The sequence below is a fragment of the Hibiscus syriacus genome, unplaced genomic scaffold, assembly GCF_006381635.1.
Source record: "Hibiscus syriacus cultivar Baekdansim isolate YM2019G1 unplaced genomic scaffold, ASM638163v2 tig00109936_pilon, whole genome shotgun sequence".
Lineage (NCBI taxonomy): Eukaryota > Viridiplantae > Streptophyta > Magnoliopsida > Malvales > Malvaceae > Hibiscus > Hibiscus syriacus.
The window spans coordinates 687,667-712,409 of NW_024062533.1; the positions used below are offsets into that span (position 1 = coordinate 687,667).

The 24,743-nt window shown below is 31.7% G+C and overlaps 1 protein-coding gene and 2 pseudogenes across 1 annotated transcript; all 3 read left to right on the plus strand.

Annotated features, from left to right (window-relative positions):
- The first annotated feature begins 752 nt into the window (after positions 1-752).
- On the plus strand, positions 753-13,300 carry LOC120210836 (probable WRKY transcription factor 75). The gene is made up of 3 exons (XM_039209502.1): positions 753-1,246; positions 3,478-3,661; positions 13,282-13,300. Exons 1-2 carry the CDS (start codon positions 900-902, stop codon positions 3,656-3,658), a joined length of 528 nt encoding a protein of 175 aa, XP_039065433.1. The 5' UTR covers positions 753-899; the 3' UTR covers positions 3,659-3,661; positions 13,282-13,300.
- Positions 4,392-7,024, plus strand: LOC120210799 (annotated as a pseudogene).
- Positions 13,301-18,393: 5,093 nt separating the features above from the next.
- On the plus strand, positions 18,394-20,927 carry LOC120210800 (annotated as a pseudogene).
- Positions 20,928-24,743: the final 3,816 nt, after the last annotated feature.

Consider the following 24,743-nt stretch of genomic DNA (forward strand, 5'->3'; position numbering starts at 1 on the left):
GAAATAAATTTCAAATTCATTGTATTTTTTTAAATAACAATTCAAAAAATTTAATCAAAACACAGGTTGGGTTCTTGATGAAAATAATAACTTTATCATTCAAACTTTGACTAAATGTTATATAGATATAATGTAAAGTACTCTCATCTCATGCCATCATATGCTTGAATCATGTTAATTATAAATATAATATAGTAGGTTTAATAGCAATATGTTCAGTAAGTGTCCCAATTACTTTATTTTTTGACCTAATTATAAAAAGGGCGAATTATACCTTTAGTATCTCAATTATCATTTTTGTTCCATTTTGATCGCTAAATTATTTTTTAAATCATGTATGATGTTATATTTTAATTTTATTTCTGTCATCCTCACTAAAAAATAATAAATTATTGACGTGATATTTTTTATTTTTTCAAGGATGACATGACTTTATCTTATTAGTGACATGTCATCATAACCTTTAATTTTTAATGGAGAGTAATCAAAATAAAACCAAAACTAAATGTTATGTATAATTAAGAAAAACAATTGGGTGATCAAAACAGAACAAAAAAAATAATTTAAATACCAGACATGTAATTTACCCTAGAAAGAATTCTCCAATAATTCCCGCTGTTCGAATTTCGACAAACATTTTAAAAGAAAAAATTCCACCAACTAATATATATATATATATATATATATATTACGTGACGTTTACGATACTAGCGTAGATAAGAAAGATGAGTGCCATAGCCAGCCATCGAGCCGCCATCATCTTCTAAGTTTCTCTTGCTTTCCCTCTTAAATCCGCTCTCGAATCCGCTCTTCTTCTTTGCACACTGAACACTATATTCAAGTACCGACCAGGCTCGGTGAATCTATCGCTCTCTGTCCGAGTTTGTTGGTCTCTATATATGTCGTTTAAGATGGAAAATTTCGAGGGATTTTTCTCTGGATCATCATCGTCATCAACCTTGAACCTTACGAACTTCCTTGGTTATGGTGAAGCTCAAGGTGAGAGGGATAACGGGATATTGGGATTAATGGAGGAGATGGGAGTTTCTGCTGTTAAGGACGACGGTTTAGGCGGGACGACAGGTGAAAGTGCAGAGAAAATAGATAAGACGAAGAAGGGAGGAAATAAAAAGACGAGGAAGCCGAGATATGCTTTTCAAACCAGGAGCCAAGTTGATATCCTGGATGATGGTTATCGATGGAGGAAATATGGTCAGAAAGATGTCAAGAACAACAAATTTCCTAGGTATTTCTTATTACTCTTATATATATATATATATATATATATATATATCCAACGTTTCAGGTCGTAAGAAACTACAAACTATAACGCGAATGCTTAACTTCACCTGTGAGAACAAAAAGGATTAATTCATCCCTGCTATCCTTGAATAAACTGTTCCTATGTTAAATTTATTATCTATTTAGTTTATTAGTCTACAAGTAGCTATAAGCTTATAATGACTCTACATTTGACAATAGCATTAAAAGAATCACTATAAAATTTTTCGATTAAGACTAAAAGAGAAAAACTTTCTTCATCCCTTCTATTTCTCTTCTATCTTCTTATGTAGATAAAATAGACCGAGAAAAGGTTGTCTATCCCTTCTATTTCTCTTCTATCTTCTTATGTAGATAAAATAGACCAAGAAAAGGTTGTCTAATTATTGACGGCAATGCCCATCCAATAACAAGTATAGCATGTGATACATCACAAAGCCTCAAAAATGTAGGAGTCCTACACATGAATTTCATTTAGACCCGTCCATGTACAACCTTTACAATCTAACAACATTTCGTTTGAAGGGAAAACACACTTCTTGTTTGATTCTCCGAAAAATAGTAGAGAAAGTTGTAAACAAAATGTTGGGATTGAAGAGGCTCAAATTTACAAACGAAAAATATTTACCAAGAGGAGCAAATTGGCTTTTTGGGAATTTTAGGGAATAAGGAGTAAAAAGAGATAGAAAAATTGATGCACAAGAATTTATAGTGGTTCAACTCCCTCAATGAAGTTTATATTCACTACCTAAGCTCTTCACTCAGGATTTTCCAACAAATCCACTAATTTGTTCTTTTTTTTTTCAAGGACAAAGAGAGAAACTTTACAAACTCCCTAACTTTTCAAAGACTTAGCTAGAATCAAAACCCCTTTTCAAAAAGATAAAATAAGTAAATAATAAAACCTCTATAAGGTAGGATGTTTAGAAATTAAAGCTCACAGAACACTAATATTTGCAAGAGAAAGAGAATAAAGAGTGAAAGAGCTTTTCTATTGTTGATCAATGCTTGGATAGGTGTTCTAACTCTTCTTCAAGTGTCTTGATCTTGTATTTATATGTTGGAATAAGGTTGTGGCCGTTTCTAGCCGTTGGGGATGATTTCTAGCTGTTTGAGGATTTTTTCTCTGCAAAATAAAATTGCTCAGGACAGAGGGTATCGGTACTCCTATAGGAAGTATCGATACTACCTTTATAATATTTAAAAAAACTAGCCGTTGGGCTTGACGGTATCGATACTAAGCCTATGGTATCGATACTACTATGTAAGGTAGTATCGGTACCTATTTTGCGTTCTGGAATTTGAGCAAGCTGGTAGTATCGATACTACCTTGAGAGTATCGATACTTCTCTTACCTTTCCATATGAGCAATATCGGTACTGTTCATATAGTATCGATACTGTAAGAACAGTATCGGTACTACGTACGTGAAAAACTGTTTTTGCTCAAATTCTAAGTTAATTGGACTTTGAATTATTTTTGAAAACTTTGAATAAATTCAATCAAGTCCAAAAATATTTTGCCTTAATTTGTTATATCAAATAATTATAAACATGGTTCAACACAAAGATTTTTACAATATCTTTAATAGATTTCCATGATGAATTTTGATAAAAAGATCTCGTAGATCTTTATAATTTCAAAATTGATAAAATAATATCTATTATAAACTATTTTAACAATCTTATTTTAAAAAGTAGTTCATATCATTTAGGATGGATCTATTGGCTGGCGGTAACTCTTTATCCAAATTAAAAAGAATGATTGTTTACGACCATCATAAATCATTTGTTCTATCAACAAATAACTAAATAAATGATCTCGAACTTGAACTCAACAATCACTGAAATTCCTCCTGAAGTGATCTCGTTTACCTTTTAAATTCAATTGCATGTATGGTACTTGGACAACCATGCTTGCTTCAGCAATGGATGTCGTGAAGTGTATAAATTTATTCAAAGGAGTATGTGTGAATGTGAATCCTTCAAAATGACAGTAATTCACTGTTTCAAAGCCAGCATGCATGAAGTGAAGTAGGAGCTATGTCTTTGTGTATAACCATCGATATCCGATCTATTAATTGACTAATTCGGATCATGTATCTCAGAAGCAAGAGCGACCCTCACAACCCAATTGAACATTAAAACCTCATTGATAATAAGCTAATCACAGCTTGTTAATACTTTGGTTTTGCAGAAGTTATTATCGATGCACACATCAAGGATGCAACGTGAAGAAACAGGTTCAAAGACTAACTAAAGATGAAGGAATTGTTGAGACAACCTACGAAGGCATGCATTCACATCCCATCCAGAAAACTAGCGACAACTTTGAGCATATTTTGAGTCAGATGCAAATCTACACTTCTTCCTTTTAAATCATATTTATGTTATATTATTGTAATACTCTTATAAATTATGAAACAATTACATATCATTGGATTTAAATGATTGAAATAATATATTAAAATTAGATATGGATTGAGTTACTGTTTCTTTTATCAAAGAACAAGTAGCGCAACAAATGCCATCTTATTATATACTATTACAAACATAGAATTTCATATTAAATAAGAGTTTTTAAAAGTTTTAAAAAAAAACTTATAAAGTTTTAAAGAACGAAAATAATTTATTAATAAAAATATTTAAATTAATATAAAAATTAAAAATTTGGACGAAATCAAATTATTATAAATGTAATGAGAGTGGGAAGAGATCAAGGCATTTAGCATTATATAAATCGAGTTCGTCTTTTATTTTGGGTGAGACTGTGAGCATTTGATTTGAATTCGATAAATTTTGATTTGCTACTAGAAGTCATCTCCTGTAGCCATGTGTTAATATAATGTATAATAACTATTTCAGTAGTACTGCAATTAGGTATACAGAGTGCTCTGACCATCTACTTGAATTAGTAAGCACGTGGATGGAGAAATAAAGGGGTCAGGATTAAATATTTGTGAAATAAAATATCATTCTCGGTTGGTGATGTGTGGTTCGAGAGAACACTGATGGTCTCATAGTTAGTCTTCATAGGCCAGGGTTAATCCTTGAATAAAAACCAGACATAATTTCTAGTTTTAATTGGCTTATTTGCGCACCTTCCACCCTATGAAGGTGCCTTTTGAAGAAGTTTCAGAACTTGTAGCTGGTCGCCGGGTGTTTATACATAAAGGGCATGCCTATGTTGCAATGAATCAGGTAATAACTCTATTAATCTTTAAATCTTATCTAAAAATTTGAATATTATGAACACTAATTGGTATTCATACTTACTATCCCCCATTTCCATCTGATTTTTTTCAGGTGGTTTCTCTTGTTGTCACACAATTTCGAAGTTATCTATCAAAAGCTCTCATTTTGAGAAACAGGTTTCTTATTTGTCCATTCAGGTCTCATGAAGGTTGCCTAATATTCATTTTTGAACATCTGCATTGGTCTTTGTCAAGCATTGAATACGTCTGTTATAGGTTGGAACTTGTGTGTCAACTTGATCTGTATAACCTCTTGCATATATCCCAGATTTTACTGGCTGAATTACATATCACGGCACATGTAGTTTGGACAACAATCTGTTACTGCAATGTCAACGAGTTGCATGAAAAAATATCATTACATGTGTTCTTATTTGTTGGTAATATGTTTTCATGAGGATGACTAGAACCATGTTTATTATAATTTCTTGGAACATATCTAAGCTCTGTTATCATGATCTCCACACTCACCAGAAGAGTCGTTAGTATTCTAGCCATCGTCGTCATTTTGATAGGCAGCAGTTATTTTGGTGCTGAGGGGTTACTTCACTCATCCTCGGTCATATTCCCCAAAACGAGGCAAAACATTTGACATTTTCTTTCATCATTTGTCATTATGCTTATTTGTATGTTATGAAAAAGAGGTTTACCCGCATAGAGTTGCTGAAATCCATCATTTAATTAATTTAATCTCTTGTGATGAACATTATATTGATATTCTTAAAAGGTAAAGAAAGATTATTTATCACATCCAGGTGATGAACTTCTTTTCCTTCTCTGTTTTGCGATTTTTGCTTTGTTCATACAAATTTTATGTTGTTTACCAAGTTCCATTCTTTGCAATCTTGCTTGCAGAAACTGGACATCTACTGTCAGAGAACAGGAGAAGGATCGCCTGACTCCAGTAAGAATTGATATGTGAACCTTGTTATTGAAAGATTGTTTTGTTTGATATTGACTGTATGCGTCACTTATTCGAGAAGGTAAGAAATTGGATTTTGAATTAGGGTTAGCGTTTTTTTTCAACTCTCTTCTTTTTTATAGTAAAATAATTCTTCTATATCTTTTACTTTTCTGGTCAGAGAGGACCATCACTTAAAGCATGGTGGAAGGATGCAATTAGGTCTTTTCTTGAAGGTTGTACTTCTCTTACATGATTTGTCTTCAGTATAGTTACCTGTAACGGTAGCATTATAAAGATCTTTCCACCTGAAATCAGACAATGGCACCATACTCCTGTCTCATCGCTGGATATGCATTAATGCTTGTGTTCAGACATCTTGTTTGTGTTTTTGAGTGTATTGTGGAAACCCGAAACTGATTGATAATAGGTGAAGAGGTTCGGCTTCTATTAAATTTCAGTGGGAACTCTAAACTTGTTTGATATGGGGGTCAATAGTAGCAGCTGTAAATATTGCATGCTGATAAATCATGAAACTGTCCTAGTTCTTTCCTCTTTTCTCATATTCTGTAATTGTTCTTCATTCCCTCTGCTTAGAGTGTTGGGCTGAAGCTTGATGATGCCCTCGCATTTTGGAAAGCTGAGTTTGCACCAAAAGTAAGTGGTTTGCTGCACAGGTATTTTTTATTGTATGTATAGTGCTGCAGAAGTATGTTAACCTTTTCATTTTCTCTGACTACTTGGTTTTTATTGTATGTATAGTGCTGCAGAAGTATGTTTACCCCCCCCCTTTTTGGAACCTTAGGTTGGATTGTAATCTCATCTAATCATGTGATAATTTGATGGTTATTGCAGGATTATACACCTTATTCCTGTCAAAAAATTACCTCCTCAACTCCTGGTGTTGGGGATCATCATGGTTGTCCCTATGGGCATTTCAGGTCAATAATATTACTAGCTTTCTTTATTAAGGAGAGTTTCCTAGGCTTGGTTGTGGGCGGTGTTCCTCTTGGAAAACCTCAAATAGTGTCCTTGGATTGAGCTATACCAGTTTGGTTATTCCTAATAAAAATAGACTTGGAAACTACAACATATAACAAAATAAGTTTAGGCATGAATTTATTAAAATTTAATCAATTTATCAGTCCTATTGCAGATGCTTGATTGTTGTTGATGACATAGCTTAAGCAATTACTATATAGGCAGCTTCACTATATTTTACACCTTATATTGCTTACTATTTTTACAAGACAGTGAGGAGAATTAAAGGGCCGCCCTTGTAAGAATGGGAGTAAGCAGTCGTGGAGTAGAGGATGTAATGGACAAAGTGCGCAATAAGCATTATCGGGTCATAAGATTGTCTTTTTAGCCTCAACTCCGACGTGTTTTTATCTAAAATGGTTTATTTTCACGGAAAATCATAATTGTGAGCAATAATGAAACCGTGTGCACTTAGCATGTTAGCATGTACATTAACATTTGAATCTGTTCATGGCTCATCATGCGATGCGGATATCAATCATCCGAACCAATATTTCATTGACAGCCAAAGGATCCTGCAATCAAAGGCAGATGATATCCTGCAGTGAGGTTCTAATTAGTTTTAAGATGGTGGAGCCGTCGATCAAAAAACACGAAGGCGGTCGACCACTTTTCTTATCCTGGTCTTATTATATATTCTAGAGAAGTTGCCACGTGTTCAGCTTTGCAATGAATGAACCTTTATGTTTTATTTTGGTTGGGTGGTCAGATTGAAGGTTAGTTGTGGATAGGTGGTCTCTCATTACACTAAGCTTTTATTGTCATATGTAAGCATTTGGCATAGAGTTCTCCCTTACCTTACCAACTAATTATTTATATCATACTACTTTTTTATTATTATATAGTTAGATTTGATTGTTTTGAATTGTTTATTACCATCCAAATAAAGTATTTTTCGTATATTTTTTTTATGAAATGAGCACATAATCTCATATGTCCTACACAATTTCAAACGAACAAAGTTCATTGGACTACCTATTTCAAACGACTAGACAATTTCATTAAAATTACCTGTAACAAGCCATGATACATCATTGGCTAATAAGTCTAAAGTTAGGAATAAGATTTCAACACTTAATTTAGTAGATTAATCTAATGATCTTAATAAATAGCATTTAATAAGTCTAAAGTTGTGATTTTTTTTCAATATATGAAAGGGGTAGTGGATCAAATTCTTTGGGTTAGGTAAAATGCCTAATTGGGGTTGGCAATTTATTAAGAAAATTATGCTTTTACCTTTCAGGTATAGTACAGAACTTGATTAATCAAAGCGGATTAGGCTTAAGAAATTTCCATGAAGCTAGAAAGAAGAAATCATTTAACTACTTGGAGGGTCCGGTGAGGCAGAGAGTATGTGGTGCAACACGGTTTTAGGCAACGAATATATTCCTATCATTTAACTACTTGAGTCCGATTTTGTGTTTCCTTTTCTAGATTATGGACGGCGACGCCCAACAAGGCTTCTTCATCTCCATATCAATTTCAAAACCCCACCTTTTTTTTTATCATTTCACACACAAAGAACTCCTACTTTTCAATAATAAATTAAGGGTTCATTGTTATTGGTTTCTTTAGTCTATTAAAAGTTGAAACTAGATTCTGACGGTGATGGAGATTGTTGGCCAAACAATTGGATAATCATCATGTTATGCATTACATTACCCACATTGCAATGCTCCCTATATATACATGAGAGTTTGCCCATCCAACATCCAAACTTAACCATCTCCTCTCATCTTGTTCCACTGAAAGAGCTTGGTCCTCCTGTGTTTCATCGTTGTTCACATACCCCAAAATGGAGACAGCTAAGAAGAAGGGTCTTTTCGGCAAGCTATTAACCAAGTCGTTGTCTCGAGTCACAGCCAAGCCACGAGCCACCACCAGCCATCGCCAATCCAGCAAGGTGGTTCCCTTTTCATATGCTAGCTCCAACCAACCTACTGGTTCCTATGAACACACGAGTGTTCCGAATCGGATTCCGTTCTCAACGCAGAGGGTATCGTCCTACGCGAGCTTCGACCCACCGAGTTCTTCCGACCGGATCAATGGGTTTGCGAATAAGGCTTGGGGTCCTGCAGACGAAAATGTGGACCTCAAGGCCGCCAGCTTCATTTCGAACGTCCGAGAACGTCGTTCTAGCCTCGATAGAGTTGATTGAATGAATGATCCCATGGCAACACGTACCAGTAAATGATATAGAGAATGGAGTCTTTCCGTAAATTGTATAAGCCACTTCTTGCATGCGTTAGGATTAGTCGTTCTAGTGATCATATCTTTTCTCTGAGTTTTGATCAATCTTGGATTTATGTTATAGATTCTGCATGTAAACACTCTACTTTATTTATTTATTTATTTATTAATTACTGTCAAATCTCATTAATTACTACTTAATTCAAATTTAATTAGAAAATAAAAGTCGAATTGAAAAAAAAAAAGACAGTGAAGCTTGAATATATTTATGCTGTTAACAAATACACAAGTAATGGAGCTAATTGGAAAAGCGTGAATTGGTGAAAATAAGGAAGAAATGGGGTAATTGTAAATCTAAGAGAAACTTGGATTTCGCCTAAAAGTTACTTATGATGGATGGGCATGGGTCGGGTTTTTGGTCTACCTGACTCGATCCGACCAAAACAAGGTTTCACCCGACCCGAGAATAATAAAAAAATATTTTTATTCAATAAAAACAGTGACTTAATTGAAATAAAATTATATATAGAAGAGTATTATTGTAATTATTCATAAATATATAAGGTAAAATTATATTTTTTCGGGTCGGGCGGATATTTTCACCCTAAACCCAACCCGACCTGACCCGAACCTAATTTTTTTTAAAAATCTGACCTGATCGGATCGAGTCGGAATCCGTTGGGTTCGGGTTGAGTACCCGTCCCTTTATGACCGCAAAATTCTGGTACCTAAAAAAAAGTACTAGAATGATCCTTATTTACTTGGCCTACATTATTCTCGAAGGTACACAAATTTACAAGAAATTTCATGTTTGATTTTTTAATCAGGACGATAGAGATTCTATTTAACTTAGGTTAATCTAGGCCAAAAGCAGACCTAAGTCAAGATAATCATTCATTTCTTTGAATAGATCGTTTGATGAGTGAGAATAGATGATTGAGATTGATTCATTTTTCAATAAATATTTTCACATTTCTTACTTTTAATCTCAGTCATTTGTTTTCACTCGTCCAACGGTCCTAAATTTGTGTAAAACTAAAAGAATTTTATATTATGTAAGGGATCATGCACAAGTTTAGGATTAGGATTCATTTACACAATGTAAAACCCTTTAGTTTTATACGGATTTAGGATCGTTGGATTAATGAAAATAGATGGTTGAAATTGACTTATTATTTTCTTTTCCAGTAAATATTTTCATATTTCTTACTTTTAATCTCAACCGTCTATTTTCACTCATCCAACAGTCCTAAATATGTGTGAAACTAAAAAAAATTATATATTCTTTTTTGATATTTTAAAGATTTTTATATTATATAAGAGAATCATCTCTCTAAAGTTTATGCATAATTTTGATATTTTTATTGTAAGATTATTATTATTTTTTATATAATGAAATTTTGAATCATATTATTTATATTAATATTTAATTCTTTGATTAAGTTTAAAGTTTATGCATAATTTTGATATTTTTATTGTAAGATTCTTATTATTTTTTATATAATGAAATTTTGAATCATATTATTTATATTAATATTTAATTCTTTGATTAAGTTTAACATCAACGATTGATTAGACATCAGTTCCCCTAAAGAAATTATTAAATTATTCTTATTTAAATGTATAACAAATTATCTGAAAAGAGTTTCTATATTTTCAATTTTTAAAATTAATTTTTAAATAAAATTATTAGAAAATATTTATTTGATGTTCAAAAACAAAGAAAAATAGATTTATATATAAAATTTTTATCACTACATTTAGGAGTATTTGAATATACTTAATTTGAAATATTCGAATATTGATTTGCTAATCTGATTAAAATTTATCGAGTACTTTTAAAAAATATTCAAATTTTCGAGTGGGATTTAGGTTTACGAGTGAAACCCGAAACACAAAATTTTTCTCCCCCAATCCAATTGATTTTGTGAATCAAAACATACATATTTTTTTTTAATAATCTGGGACAAGTACAAAACAATATATGTTTAAAGATAATTCTCAATCATTTGATATTGAACGCTCATACCCTCCTGATACTCAAACCCAAAACCTTAAGGAATAACAACGATTCATTTACCAATAAGGTTGCTCGGTTCGTACAAACATACATATTTTATATTTAAAACTACCATGAATTTAAGAGAAAATAACCTCAGTGACCAAAAATCTTAGATAATATACGATTTTAACCAACTTTTTTTGGATTTGCGAAAATGACCAACCCACTATCGCAAATTCGCGTTGCATTTCGCGTTGCGATAGTTGAAAATCGCGTTGCGATAGTTGAAAACCGCGTTGCGATTTTCCATTTCGCGTTGCAATAGTCTACAGTTGTCGTTGCGATTTTCCAAATTCGTTGCGATTTTCCAAATTCGTTGCGATTTTTCAAATTCGTTGCGATAGCGAAAATTCGTTGTGATAGTAAAAAAAAAAGATTTTGTTTCTTAAGAATTTTCTCTAAAAAGATAGTATCCGCGCGGACGTGTCGAAGACACGTATTACCACGACCACGACCACGACCACGACCACGACCACGACCCGAGACGAGACGAGACGAGAAGAGACGGACGGCGGCGATGGCGCGCGAGAGTCCCCCTTGTTCTCTATCACTCAACAAGAAAGTGGGAAAGCCAAGCCTTAAATACCATTCCCAATAGTATTTCCAATACTATGTGGGATTTGAGCATTACCAACACTTGTTCTCAATACTATGTGGGATTAAGCCTTAAATAATGATATTATTTTTGAATGTTTTGCTTAAAATTGCAATAATCGCGATTGATTGTAGATTGACTTTTAATTATGACATATTTAATCGTATAATATTAATGCAATTGGTTGCTGATTCAGTTGTTTTAAGGTACATGATTGTTAATTGTTTCCTGAATAATCACATTGTATTGGAAACAAGTGTTGGTAATGCTCAATCCCACATAGTATTGGAAACACTATTGGGAATGGTATTTAAGGCTTGGCTTTCCCACTTCCTTGTTGAGTGATAGAGAACAAGGGGAACTCTCGCGCGCCGCCGCCGCCGCCGTCCCGTCTCGGGTCGTGGTCGTGGTCGTGGTCGTGGTCGTGGTCGTGGTCATACGTGTCTTTGACACGTCCGCGCGGATACTATTTTTTTAGAGAAAATTCTTAAGAAACAAAATCTTTTTTTTAACTATCACAATGAATTTGGAAAATCGCAACGACAACTGTAGACTATCGCAACGACAATTGTAGACTATCGCAATGCGAAATGGAAAATCGCAACGCGATTTTCAACTATCGCAACGCGAAATAGAAAATCGCAACGCGATTTTCAACTATCGCAACGCGAAATGGAAAAGCGCAACGCGATTTTCAACTATCGCAACGCGAAATGAAAAAGCGCAACGCGATTTTCAACTATCGCAACGCGAAATGGAAAATCGCAACGCGATTTTCAACTATCGCAACGCGATTTTCAATTATCGCAACGCGAAATGCAACGCGAATTTACGATAGTGGAGATCGCAATGCGAATTAGAGATCGCATTGCGATTTTGTTGGTCATTTTCGCAAATCCAAACAAAAAAAATGGTCAAAATCATATATTATCTAGGTTTTTTGGTCACTGAGGTTATTTTCTCTGAATTTAATGCAGAAAATACTGTGACCTTACCCCCACAAAAAAAGAACCCAGCAACAACTAAAACCAGATTAATTGCTTAACCTTAAACAGATCAAAACAAAATGTCCATAATTGAACAAACCTCATTTCCCCTCCTCTCCTTTAAATGCCCAATCAACGAATCTGGCCGTCGGTATTAGATTCACAATCAATAAAACCTTCCTTTCAAGTCTTTAAATAACTCGTTTATATTTTATACATGATCAAACGTTTGGTGCAATGATAAAATATATTATATTCTTTTTAAAAAAATAAATTCAAACTAAGAGTTGTTATTGTTAAAAAATAATAATCACGAACAATAAAACGATCAATTTTCGTGAATAGTCATATCAAAAAATTTAAATTATATTAAAATTTATTTATATTTGTAAATAATTAATCTAAACTCATTTATATTGCACGAACCAAGTAACTTCACTGATTAAGAATTTATTGTTATTATCGTATATACCACGAGTGTAAACGTTTATGGTCAAATAGTTAAAATCTTTGTATATATATTATTTTATATTTATCTCAAATTTATCAAAAGTAATTTATTCACGTTATTTATTTATTTATTTTTATTGATTAATATGGAGTAAATATAAAACAATATATGTTTAAAGATAATCATTTGACATTAAACACTCGCACCCCTAACATTAATGGCGTTTCAATCCGAGAACTTTAAGAAACAACAACAATTATCATCGAGATCACTTAATTCATGCCGTTATTTATTTATTTTCTGAATATTTAGTAATTTAGAATTTTCTGTTAACATGTGCATTCAGAGGTGAAGCATGGCAGGCAGAGTCGCCATGGACCCAAAAGGTAAAAATTACATTCAAATCCTTTATATTTTATGGAATTATAATTTAGTGTAATTGTAAAATTTTAGTTTGATCCCCTCCGAAAATTATAATTTGAAATTGGCCCCTGTTAAAATTTATTCCAGCTTCGCCACTATGTACATTATACTATTATATATTCCATTCCCATAGAACATAAATTACATAATATATAAAAATAAAAGGAAAATATCTTAAAATTTAAAAATGGGTTGGATTGAGCTCAAGCATTGAATATTAGAATTAGAGTTCATAACTGAGGATCTAAGAACTATTTAAACTAAAATATTAAAGTTGATTAATTATAATTTTAATATTTAACTTTCCAATCGTATGATAATTAAAAATTCTTTTATAATAAAAAACTAAAACAAAATTTTAATTATATTAAAAAGATTAAAATGATTTTTTTGGTAAAAATGCATGAGAGCCCATGTACTTAAAAAAATCAATGTGATCATTGTATTACGTTTTCTCTCCTTGTGGCCCTTAAACTCAGAAAACAAACATAATATGATCATTTGACCAACGTTTTTCGATGATGATCGTTACGGTGTTGACATGATAGTTCATGATACTGATGTTACAGTCCATGATATTGATGTGGCAGTTCACGATGACTAATGATGTGGCAAATGCCATGGCAAATGGACTAAATTGATTTTTTTTGTTCGAGGGTAGAATTGGTTTTTTAAGTTTAAGGGCTTATTTTTTTTTAAAAATAATAGAAGTTATTTTAAATTGTAAATATAAAATTATTCAAAATTTTAAATATAAAAATATTAAGAATAAAAATTAAACTACTAAAAAATTGAATATGCAAATAAAAAAAATACTAAACCTATTAACAAATTTTAAAAAAATTGAATATATATAATAGGTTATGAAATATTACTTATAAATTATTAAAATATTAAAAATTGAATATATATATATGTATATGTATGTAATCAATACTTATACAAAGTATTTTTACTAGATTAATCAAGAATTACAAAATTTAAATTAATCGAGACTTATAATTATTGGATTAGTCGAAACTTATTATGTTTTCTAATTATCATTTTATAAGTATCCACTAGTTTAAAATATAATTATATAATAAGTTTCGACATAAAAGATAATTAGAAAACATAGTAACTTTCAATTAATTCAAAATTTGTAAGTTTCGCTTAATTTAAATTTTGTAAGTTTCGATTAATCCAATAAGAATACTTTGTATAAGTGTTGATAATATGCTTGTACACTACATGTATATATTATGTATAATATATTTTAAAAAAAATATTTTTAATAATTTATAAGGTATCATTTTACAACCTATGATATATATTAAACAAAAATAAATTTTTGTAATAGTTTTAGTATTATTAATATGTATTTCAAATTTTAGTAATTTAATTTAATTTTTGGTATTTTTATATTTAATTTTTTTTAAAAATTAAATCATTTTATATTTAGAATTCAAACAACTTTTGTTTTTTTTTTTTAAATATTTAATAACCTGTTGAACTTTAAAAAATATAATTTAACCCTTGAATAAAATCAAAAAATCAATTTAGCTCATATGTCATGTCATCAATTACTGTGGACTATTATGTCAACACCCTGGATCGTCATGTTAATATCATGAACTGCCACATCGTCGTCGTAATGGTCAACGACTAAAAATGTTGGTTAAAGAGACACGTTGGATTTATTTTATGAGTTATATGGTCACATTAAGAGAGAAAAATAATACAAGATATACATTATTTTTTAAAAAATACAAGGATCTCTGATATCTTCTTGCCTAATTTTTCTTATAACAAAAAATTAAATATATTAGAGATTTATAATAGATTTTAACCTTTGCTTGTTTCAAAGATTATACTTTGATGGCACAAATCAAATGCTCTCGTGGTTAAAGGAATAGTTATTTTCCTAGAAGTTCTGGTTTCGAACACCAACGACTATAATAAGGGTGATTGAGCGTTCATTACCACATAATTAAGAGTTTTTAAAATAAATATTATTTTATAATCCAACTCTAACTTAATAAAAAAAATCATACTATGGTGTCAAAGCATTATTTTCGACAAGATAATAAGTAGATTGTTAATTTTTTTTATAAAAAAATTGGCTTAATGATAATAGGTCTTAATGTATATTTTATATTAATTCAACTTTTATCTTTTCAGTTAATTTTAATTCTTAATATTTAAAATAACTAATTTAACTTTTCAATCTTTTTTAAAAAATCAATAAAGTAATTAATTAAAAATGTTAAAGTTTTAGCGTAGTTCACATGATATCTTACATGACAATTTATTTGTTCATGTAATTTTATTTTATTTTTATATTTAAAATGTTAAAGTTTTAATGTAATTCACATGATATCTTACATGACAATTTATTTGTTCATGTAATTTTATTTTATTTTTATATTTTTATAATTTTAAATTATTTATTGACATGGTATATATGATAAATATGTATACTATTTTTTTATTAATTAGAAAGGTATTATATTTTTAAGATAAATGTCAGGATTTAAACTCACACAAAATAAAACATGAATATCATTAATCATTAATATAAATATTACTATGTTAATTTAAAACATGAATATCATTAAACATGAATCCTGTCACCGTCACTCTTGGTGGGTAATCTATAAATTCTTATGTAAATCCTAATTGGGTTTAGGTATACCTTAGTCATGGACTGAGGGAGCCACCCTGACCTAAATTTTTTATATAAAAAAATACTATAAAAGTATATTTATATGGTCTAACTTAATTTACTTCATTTATAATGTCTGAATTAAACCTTTAAATTTTTCTTAAAAAACTAATGTATCATCTCGTTATATCAATAAGTTGTTGATAGTTACTGTTCTGTAAATATAGTTAATTTTATTTTTTTAAAAGGATTTCATGCCAAATTTAGTTAAAAATATAATAGTCAATTTGATCAAATAGGTAAACGTTGAAAGTTAAATTTATTTTTGTTCTCTTTATTTTCTAGGTTTTATCTATTTATCTTACTAAATATGATATAAATAAGTTTATATATAAATCTCTTACCACTCCACTCCATATATAATTAGGGAGGATTATAAGTTAATTAGGTTTTTGTTCACTCGAATTCGATCAAAAAATTATACTCTTTCATCTGCATTCGATCCGACCCAAATTTAGGAGCAACCCAAAATTTCACTTGAAACTCCTAAGGTTAAAACTCGCACTTGACCCGTTGTATATATAATTTATTCTTATTAAGTAAAATAAAAACCTAATTAAAAATAGTATTGTAATTATCTCTAAATATATAAAAGATAATTATAATATTATATTTGATCGAATTTTTTTCACCTTAAATTTAAATTTGAACCGATCATATTCTTCGAAAATCAACCAAAATCTAAAATTTTAAAATAAAGAAGGGCTCGATTAGATCGACCCGAGTCTAAATAAAATGCTTATTCCTATGTATAATTGTTACTTTATTAAATATTTTTTATATATTCTTTAAGAAAATCTAATACGGCTAAACTTGGCAAAATGGTTGAGATAATGTAAGTCGGATTTTTTTAATTCCCAATATAATCCACCCCAGGGATTATTTCCCCATCTAGGGTGAATTGAACGGTACCAACCTAAAGACGCCATGTGCTCACGCGTCTTCAAGCTAAATATAAAGACTTCACGATTGCATGGCCTCTTCAGGCAAATGAAGAAGATCCTACGACTACATGGCGTCTTCAGGCAAATTGAGAAGATTCCCGGGGTGCACGGCGTCTTCAGATCAATAAAAAACCTTAGTTCAGGAAATAATATGGTGGATGACTTATATAAAATAATTATTTTTCCCACAACCCTACCTGATGAAACCGGCTAAACTTTAGGTTAATTTGTGGGCGATACTAAACATAAGTACATGAACATGATACGTATAGTGGCGGCCAATGAAAGTAGGCGAACGTGGTATGCGCAAAATGGCTCAAAGCAGTGCATTAAATTTGGAATGTGCGATCCTTGTTACTTTCTGGCTTTCCCCCCTAACCCATGTGCGGTGGTTGAGAAACAATGTCCAAAAGTAAGCATTATTGAACTAAAAGTGGAACAAGTTTACTATCACCGAATAGTCTGATTCAACCCAAAGACGGTGGGATCGTATACATTTATGTTAAATTTTTAATTTTATCAATTATCTTATCAAGAAGTGATGATAAATTAGGTGATTTAAATAATTTCATAGACAAATCACTTTGATTTCGAAAATATATCAATCTTTAATATATTAATATAATTATATTTATGTAATTATACTCGGATTTAGTTTTATCGAGGCTCCTAAACAATTCAAATTTAAAAGCTCAATCACTGTGTATTTTGATAATCATATGTGAAGATAAAATTAATTCTTATTTAATCCATTAATTTCGTGTTTATTATTATTATTTTCGAAGATGAAGCTTTTTTAGTTGCTAGTATTTTCAGGGATTGTTTAGACACTAACCATAATTCGCAATGATATTGTCTTCAACAAGAAGCAGCTGGAAGAAGGGTGATTAATAGATTTAACCAGGGATTCAAATAGCGGAACGCAACTGTAATAGCGGCCGCTATTTCGCGGTAGTGTCGACGTCCAAAATCGATATTCTGGAAAATCACGGTGGGTAACGAAATCACGTCAATAGCGGTCAGTTATGCCCGCAATTTAACGGGTAACAGTGTATAGCGCCCATAATGGGATGATATTACTGTTATATACCGCTACTGTGAAAAAAAATGTAAAACTGAAACTTTACGTGTACCGTCGAGCTTCTCCGCCGGTGAAAAAATTAAACAGTAACGACGGGCTTCCACGTTGTAAAAGATGAAACTTTAAACTTTTTTTCTTTGTTTCAGAAAATGAAAGGTCGGGAGGAGTTGAAAGTGATAGCAATTTTTATTTTCAAACAATGAAGAGTCGGTGAAAGGGGAGGGGAGTTGACATATTTGTTTTATTTTTTATTTTTTAAATATAATTTTAAAGGATATATTAATTTTACACTTCTCACCTTTTAGAATTTATAATTTAATCCCTAGTTTAAAAAGTAAACTTTAATTTTTTTGTAATTTAGTCTTAAATTCATTAATCTAAATTTTTGCAATTTAAATTTTTATTTTTATTATATTTAATTTAGTCATTTTAAGGCAAGTTGTGCGACATTTAAAAAAAAATTACGACTGCGACATCAGCAATGACTGCAATGGCATCCATTATGTCCGTAAACGTGATAAATATGACGCGACCGAAAACATGACCGCAAACGTTATTTAAATCCCTGGACCTAACTTTATTAAGAATTGGGTTCTGGTGTAAAAACATACGGCCAAATTGTTTTCCTTCAATTCAAGAATTTATTCGACATCCCCAGGCAATTTCTATTAAGTCTATTCCTAAGCAGAGACCTATCATCGGAATCAGCGCTCGTCCTCCTCCCAGGAAGTACAAGTTCAACGCTGATACAACTGTAGAGATAATGTTGGCATTGGTAGGATAGGCGGCGTTCTTCGAGATCATAACAGTGTTATTTTAATCAAATTTTCAAGAAATATTGGTTTGACAGATTCAATGGAGGCTGAATTAACAGTAATTTTGGACCCTTTCGAATTGTTCCCGAGTTCTAAATGGTTTGGTCATTCAATCTTAATCATTGAAACGGATAACGATTCGGTTGCAAAATGGATCGCCAACCCAAGGTCTGTTCCCCCTTTTCTGATCTCGTGTCTAAATGTTACGATTACTGTATGTCATATTCCTGGGCAGTTTGCTTTGAGTTTAGAGAGACAAAAACAGATACCCACAGGTTTGGTCAAAATGGAATTGGAAGAAATCAAGTTCTTATTTGGTTGAGAGAAGTTAGATAGTAATCGTAGTGTGTGGTAGACCTAACCTTGTTCTGTCATGTAATTGTGTTCCAGGTAGTGGTTAGCCTAGTTGCAAGGTTTGGCTAATGTCAAAAATTTTTGTTGCCGCTGTTTAGTCGGTTTGATTGATGTAATTGCCTAGGGATGGTTCTTGTTTTTGTGCCCTTGTTGCCATGCTATTGTTTCCAACAGTGGTTAGTGTAGGAGTAAGGTTTGGCGAATGTCAAAGAGGTGTTTTTTATGATGTCTTGGCATATTAGAGAATAAGAGTTGGTGTAGCTGAAGTTGGTGTGTTGCGTGAGCTGGTGTAGCTGAAGGTGGTATGTTGCATGTAGCTGAAGGTGGTACTAAAAACTTGTGAAGTTTGTTAGAACTGTTATCAAAACTGTTATGCTTGCCAGCTAAGAGTCGGTTATGCCAGTTAGGTTAATAGTTGGTTAAAGTTTTACCTATATAAACTTACCATTGTATCGTTGAAAAAGTGTGAACGAGAATATACACTTGTTATACTTGTTTTGAGTTTCTTAACATGGCAGGGCTATCTGGTGTAATCACTTAGGGATGGTTTCGAGCCTTGAGTCCTTATATTATCGGTTTGAGTTGAGCATCGGTACATTGCACTCTTTTTCTTCTAAATAAACTTAAGGTTTTTTAATAAAACATGTATTGTGACTCTACTTCATAAATAAATCATCACTTATCCTTTTAGGGAAAAAAATTGTATTTATTGAATTGGATTATATATATTTTAGGGTAATTTATGTCAAATACCACTCATCTTTATGCTCGGGATCAAAAATGTCACTGACGTTTCAATTTTGTCAATTTTAGCATAGACGTTTATGTTTCACTGCAATTTTGCCACTCCGCCGTTAATCCGTTAACGGGATGATGACATGGCAATTTTATTCCGTAACGGCGATGACATGACTCCCTCATCAAAACGACGTTGTTTTGGCACGACCGTTTTGATGCTCAAAACGTCGCCGTTTTGTTGATGAAAAAAATGTTTTTCATGGGATTCGAACCGTAGACCTTTAAACTACAAAACTAAATACCCAACCACCAAGCTAACTTAAACTTGGTATAATCTTGACAAAACTATTATAAATGTTCATCACTACCATTGTCACCCTCATTATCTAGATTCAATCTTCTCTCATTGTGCACCATCAACGACCATCACCACCGAGCCATTAGGCTCTTCAGTCTATCTTTGCCAACGAGACCTGCTTCAAAAGTTCAACCAACAAAACAAACGGAACAATTCCTTTTCCGGCAACTCTTTTCCTTTTCTTTCTCCGGTGTCGACGAGCAACTACTCGACTCCTCAAAAGAAGAAGCAATACAGAGGATTGAGGCAAAGACAGTGGGGGAAATGGGTGGCCTAAATTAGACTACTGCAAAATAGAATGCGGATGTGGTTAGGGACTTACGAAACAGCTGAAGCCGTCGCTTATGCATACGATCGTGCTGCTTATAAGCTTAGAGGGGAATACACGAGGTTGAATTTTCAAAACCTCAAGGATCCAAGTAAACTGGGTTTTGATGACGGTGCTCGTTTGAATGCTCTGAAGAACGCGGTGGATTCTAAGATTCAGGTCATTTATGAAAAGCTGAAAAGAGAGAGAGCTTAAAAGAAATCCAAGAAGGTCAACTCCAATAGCCCTCTACTGTTGTTGCTTCCTCCCCTGAAGTTAAGGTAAGTGAATCGTGCTCTTCGTCTTCATCAATATCGTTGGTAGTTTTGAGTGACAGTTTAAGCAACGACTGGCTGTCACCGAGTTTGTCTGAAGGTGGGTCTTGGAGATGTGAGAATTCGGCGTCGAATGATTATCCGATAACGATGGTGGAGGAACAATAATACGATGAGTGTTGGCTTGCAAAGTGAAAATTTTCGGCAGATAAACACCATGAGTGACTTCTTTTTCTTTCTATTTTGTGTTTCAGTATTGTGAAAATGGTAAATTTCGTTGTTGTTTTTAATGTTTTCTGGTAGGAATAAAATTTCATCAACAAAACGACGTCGTTTTGAGCATCAAAATGGTAGTGCCAAAACGACGCGAAATAAAATTGTCATGTCATCATCTAGTGGAGTGGCAAAATTGAAGTGAAACATAAACGTCCGTGTTAAAATTGACAAAATTAAAACGTCAGTGGCATTTTTATTCTCGACCATAAAGATAAGTGATATTTTACTAGATTACCCTATTTTTTTTTATCATTTATACGTAAAGTAAAAATATAGGATTGATCAGACGTATGTAGTTGGTGATAAAGACGTCCAATATATGGAGAAAGCCGAGTAGACGTGACTTCCATGATGAGAAGCATCCGAGAAAGGAAAAGCATCCACGTGTCATGCTGTTGACGTTGACAGTGTCTTCCTTAAAACGGAAATAAAAATCTGACATTTGCTCACCCCATCCCTCTACCTTCAATTATTTTACCTTTACCCTTTGGATTTTTCAATTCACACCTCCGATTCCTTTTAAAATGGTCCCCCCAACCCAACTCACACACCCTTCCTTTCTATGTCTCCAATTTGCAACTCCGATTGTTCGAATCGACGATCATAAAGTAATCGTCGATTCGGATGAAAAAAACATTTATGTCGGGTTGGAATACGGTGACCATCCAGCTCAGTTGGTAGAGCACAAGGTTCTTAACCTTGAGGTCGTGGGATCGAGTCCCATGGAAGGCATTTCATAATTTGGAGGTCTCCTACGGAGGATGCTCTCAACCTAATGTTGGGGGCAGCCTACTATCTTCCCTCCCCTTATCTCATTATATATGGGAACACAACCATTTTTTTCCACTATCAATGGGCCATCGGGGTTGATGATTGAGGCGATGTAATGAAGGCACGGAGAGATTGGTTAGATGTCGCTTTCAAATGGGGGAACTCTTTTTTCTCTCTCTTAAAAATAACTTAGAGAATAAAGTACATAAATAGTCGCTCGATTATAATATTTTATTTTGTTTAGTCATTTAATTATTAAAAGTTATAAAATAATTCTTTAATTATTGGATGTTGCTTTGTTGAGTCCATCGATAATTAAAAGTTACAAAATGGTCATTTCGACTATTTATATGTTCCAATCTCATCATTTTCCATTAAAAAATTGATGGTAGTCTGATATGAACATTAACAAGTTTTTATAGGAATATGATAATCACTTGAGATTCTGATTAAATTGTATCATATCATAGTTCGTGAGTTAACATCCAGTTCAAACTGTCATCAATTTTTTAATCGGAAAGGACGAGTTTGGAGCATATGAATAATTAGGTGATCATTTTGTAATTTTTAATAGTTGGAGGACTCAACAAAGTAATGCCATATAATTAAAGGATCATTTTATAACTTTTAATAGTCAGAAGACTCAATAGAGTAGCACTCTATAGCCGAGGATTACTTGTGTACTTTACCCTAACTTATATATCTTAAAATTTAATATATATATATATATATATATATATATATATATATATATATATATAACTGATGGATAAAAATAATTAATTAATGGGTGTATTAATATTTGTGTGAGACATAAGCCACATCCCCATTGAACATTGATGGCAGCAAGCCAATATAGTGGCTGGTCGTGTAGGGGTGCATGATTGCAGCCATGGAAACTTGGCTTCACTTTAGAATACAAAGAGGAACCCGCATAGTTTTCGACTCTTGATTTTGTCTCTATGCTCTACCCTTTCAAAATCCACTCTCTCATGGTCCCTTTGCCTTTATAATCCCCTTTAAATGCAATTCAATCAAGGGTGCATAATTTTATGGCTTATACCAGTACCAAAATATATCATCTTTTTCATTTAAGTATTTAAAGTATTTTTTTGTCAAAATAAGTACATAAAGTATTTAATCTTTTTAATCTAAGTATTTAAAGTATTCTTTAATTAATATCACACTTTAACTTTTTTAGAACTTAGATGAGAAAAGATAAATGCTTTAGGCACCTATTTTGATAAAAAAAAAATAAGTTTAAATACTTATAAATTATGCATAATACAAATACTAATATTAACTTTAACTTAACGAATATTATTATTATTGTTCGGATAATGATAAAATTTTAAAATGTAGAAAATAAAAAGAAAATAAAACATATCAGATTAAAATATAGATTTTAAATCTATAATTTTAAAATAATATAAGCACTAAAAAAATTTAATCATTTTAATGATAACAGTTCATATATATATATAGAATAATAATGGAAGGAAAATTATCTAATACATCAATAATATAAAATATGAACTCCATCAACTTATCTTTTCTTTTAATAGTTATCGAATAATATTTGTTCATAATCTTTCTTAGCATTAGAAACACACACCCTACAAGCGTAACGTATCGAATCCAAAACTTTTAGAGAGAACAACTATCCCTTTAACCATTGAGATCATTTGACGGATTCATCATCATATCTATTTTAATCCTGAACTCTAACGTTATAAGCCTCAAACAAATTATACGACATTTTTTTAAAATAGTTTAAATTAATTATAAGATAATAATTATTCATAATTTCCAAATCATTGTTAAAAAAAAGTTTTTTACATGAATAATTATTCATATGTGAAGTGCATTTATTAACATAAGTTGATAACCCTAGATAGTTTTCCAATAAAAAAAAACATGGAGCATATGGAATCGGATGCCATAATGAATAAAGATAGGGAAAAAAAATTGCAATTCGAGTACAAAATCACGGTATATACCTATTATCTTGTCTACCAATTTTAAAATTAATAAATTAGACCCCAATTCTCATTTTTGTTTAAATACTTTCTAAGTCCTTGTTAATTTTAAAGTTAAACAATTTAATCCCATGATATCATCCTAGTTTTATCCTTTGAGTCAAGCAAGTAATTCTCATATATGTTTTGAATTAATCACATATGCATCAACTAACGCAAGTAATCCTTTCAACAAAACTTTCTTAATCGCTTGCAAAATGTACAAAGCAGATTAAGAAACTAATGTGAGCAGCATTTAGCAATATTAATCTTCCTTAATTCTTTCAAAACTCCCCAACCAACTACTCGATATTTATATATTTCCTTCTTCAGATTTTCTTATCTCACTCAGTAATATTTGCATGCGTTCTAATCATGCAATTCTTGTCATTATTATTAAAGATACCCATTTGACTCAGTAAATAATCTCACCATACACAGACCTCTGTAAAACAATACCAAGTTAAACTCGTTATAGTAAAATTCAAGGTTTTTTTTTATTACTTGTTTATTTTTAAGAGCGTAAGTATTAGGTTTTGTTTTATCTAACCAAATTATAATTACGTTGTCTGGATTTGTTGCAAAGAATATCTTAGGAAAAATATAAGAAACAACAACCTAGACCAAGGTTAAAAACCAAAGGAAATAGACGCAGTTGAAAGTGTGATAAAAAAAATAACATTTTAAATTATACTCGACCTAAAATATTAGGTCTTTTGTCTTATTTTCACAACTTCTTAATCTTAAATTAAATTATCGTACAACGTAACTATAGAATCTCAATGGTTTGGATAGGCAAACCATGCAGCGGATTCTGATTCGCAGGTGGTCTTGAATTGGATTTCAATCTTGATGATGAGATCACGGCGATGGTGTAATTTCTTTGTCGAGTAGTTAGATTGATTCAGTCGATTGCATG